Raw genomic sequence first — 2761 nt, forward strand, 5'->3', positions numbered from 1 at the left:
TTTTTTTTTTATCATTAAAAAATTATACAGTTATCTTTATCAGTATTTTTACAATTAGGAAAAAGGCTTAATAAAATTATCTATAAAATGGGTTCCATGAAATTCATTATAAATTAAGAATATCTGCTTATATTCAATGCGTCTCCTTAGATAATTCTGTAATATAATTCATTCTTTTTACTAGTCATTCATTTATTCCAATGGTAGCATTCATAATTTAGGTTAGTAGAAAAAACAAAAGGTAATCACAAATGGTTTTTGTATAGAACAGCAATAGTCTTAATAGAAATATCTATTTGCTATCCCATTTCAGATTAAACGATTGAAACTTATTGGACTTATATACGTATTGTATCCATGAATAAATTGGAACTTTTAAAAAACTTATTTAAATTTTTATTATTTATAATCATTCAATGTGATTTGTTCCATAACGAAAACAAATACAGATATTATTTTTATTGAATATATTTTGAAAAAAGTGTAACTTACACAGGCAGCCCAGGCGCCGACCGCCACAGAAGCCAAGAGTAAAGCTGTACCAAACATATTGTTCTGACCCCAGCTCTGTGACACCCTTCCTTTATAGTGATGGTATGCTATCCTATTTGCCAGGAAATAATGTCAGATCTCAATTTATTGATAACATTCAGTCCAGTATCAGTCCAGGTTTATATAACACGGTATCCTGCCTTGGCAAGGATTTCAATAGTAATAATAGATAGCCTCATTGTTTATAAAATAGCCATAATTACAAGAAATAGGGCAATTCTTGTAATTATGGCTATTTTATTTAAAACTACTTAGCTCTTGCTCTTTTTGGGGGGTTTAAACCCCGATATTATCAACCTTTGGCGAGACTTGGCTAATCCTCCACCCCCCCCAAAAAAAAATCACTAAAACAAAAAATAAAATACCCTAGACTGATTTACTTGTTCAAATCCTAAACAAGGAAGAATAATCAGGCAGCTGAAAGAAAAAAAAATGAATAATAAGGTCCAGTTGGTAATCCTAACAATTAATAAGATTAGAGTTATAAGAAAAAAATTATCATAATAATAATATTTGTCTTTTTTTTTCTTATAACTCTAATGTTATTAATTGTTAGGATTACCAATTGGACCTTATTATTCATATTTTTTTATCATTTCATTTATCTATCTATTGGATTTATTTTTACATTATTGATGTACATATGTTATTTTTATCATTATGTATAGATGATTGACCGTAAGTGAATTTGAATGAAGGATTGCTGAGGTCAAGATGAACAACAATAGTAAAATATCAATAAATTTTCCTTGAATGTATAGAAGCAGAACTTACTATTACACTCCAAATGACCCTCCCATCAAAACCATTTCATCCTTTTCAGAAATGTCCAGCATCATTCAAAGATTACTTCTCCGCAAAGATCCTGAATACGACCTAGTTATAACCCATATCATAAAACTTTTTTCTCAAAATCCATCCTGTAAAATTATCTATAGTCAAAATGATACCCATACCCAAAAAACCGTCAGAATAGCAATCATCCCACCGTCCTATCTCTCATTTAACCATCATGGGAAAAATCCTGAAAAAACTCATTCAGAAACGTTTGTACCCTATTCTAGATTCTAATAACATAATCCCAGGTGACCAGTTTTGATTCTTAACATGCCACTTCACTATCCGATCCCATTGTGTGGTAGACATTGTCTTGTCTTCATTGAGACAAGTGATGTACTGCGCGGGAGTCTTTTTCGATGTAGAATAGGGTTTTGATCGGGTCTGGTACCCGGGACTTCTTTACAAATTCCGTAAATTCCTACCTTCTACATACTTTCTCATTGTCTGGTCCTAGTTCACTGATAGATTATTCAAAGTGATCCAGAATAATTCTTTTTCTTACCTCGTCTCTCAGTCCGCTGGTGTCAATTAAAATAAATCCCATCAAATCACCTTTACTCTTCGTTGTAGACCTTCAGACTGCTGTACAGTATCCTTTAATTCCACACAAGATTCTACTTATCTCTGTTGAACAGATCCGGTACCTTAGACTAAATCTGTACAGACGACTAATTTGGAATGATCTTACAATATTGAAAAAACGGGAAGCAGCACGTCAATTCCCTCTGTTACAACACTTTTAGACAAACGGTCAAAACTTTCAATCTATAACAAAAGACTGATCTGCATGATTGTAATAAGGCTAAGCTGGACCCACGAAGTTGAGCATTGGGGCTCCACTGAACCATCAAATTGCCCCAGTATCCAATCCTCACAATCCAAAATTCTTCGTACAAGCCTATATGCCCCCCAATTTGTCACAAATAAAACATTTATAAATACCTTAATGTTCCCTATGTCGCCGATCAAGCCCGAACCAGATCCTACCATTCCAAACTCCTTAATTATATTAACCTATTATTTTCTAACCATGTTTCCTCATTTATTCCTAGCATTCCTCCAAGGTGCATTCCGAAAAGAAGATGACCTCGAGACCTGCTAATTTAGAAATTTAATTGAATTGAAGAACACACTTCCCATTTACTAGATGTATTTGTTCTTTAAGTAAATCTCTGTTTTTGTTTTTTCATCTCCACCCAATACAACAGCCGTGTTGAAGACGAAACGTCACCAATCAATAAATAGTTGATAACTACTATTGTCCTGAACATAGTCCTGACCCTCCATGGGTTGTAGCGGTACAGATTTAATTTAATTTAAATGAAAGATAATTAGCTGACTGTATGTAATTAATTATAGGAAGATGGTC

General features: G+C 33.0%; 1 protein-coding gene across 1 annotated transcript in view; it reads right to left on the bottom strand.

The window, feature by feature from the left end:
- Window positions 1-644, bottom strand: part of LOC106688531 (uncharacterized) — a 5211-nt gene extending 4567 nt beyond the window's left edge. The window contains exon 1 of the mRNA XM_014433034.3: window positions 493-644. Within this exon, the coding sequence (XP_014288520.1) occupies window positions 493-549 (57 nt within the window). The 5' untranslated portion in view covers window positions 550-644. The remainder of the gene's footprint in view (window positions 1-492) is intronic.
- Window positions 645-2761: the final 2117 nt, after the last annotated feature.

This window comes from Halyomorpha halys, unplaced genomic scaffold (assembly GCF_000696795.3).
Source record: "Halyomorpha halys isolate HHAL.00 unplaced genomic scaffold, Hhal_1.1 Scaffold1149.1, whole genome shotgun sequence".
Taxonomy (NCBI): Eukaryota; Metazoa; Arthropoda; class Insecta; order Hemiptera; family Pentatomidae; genus Halyomorpha; species Halyomorpha halys.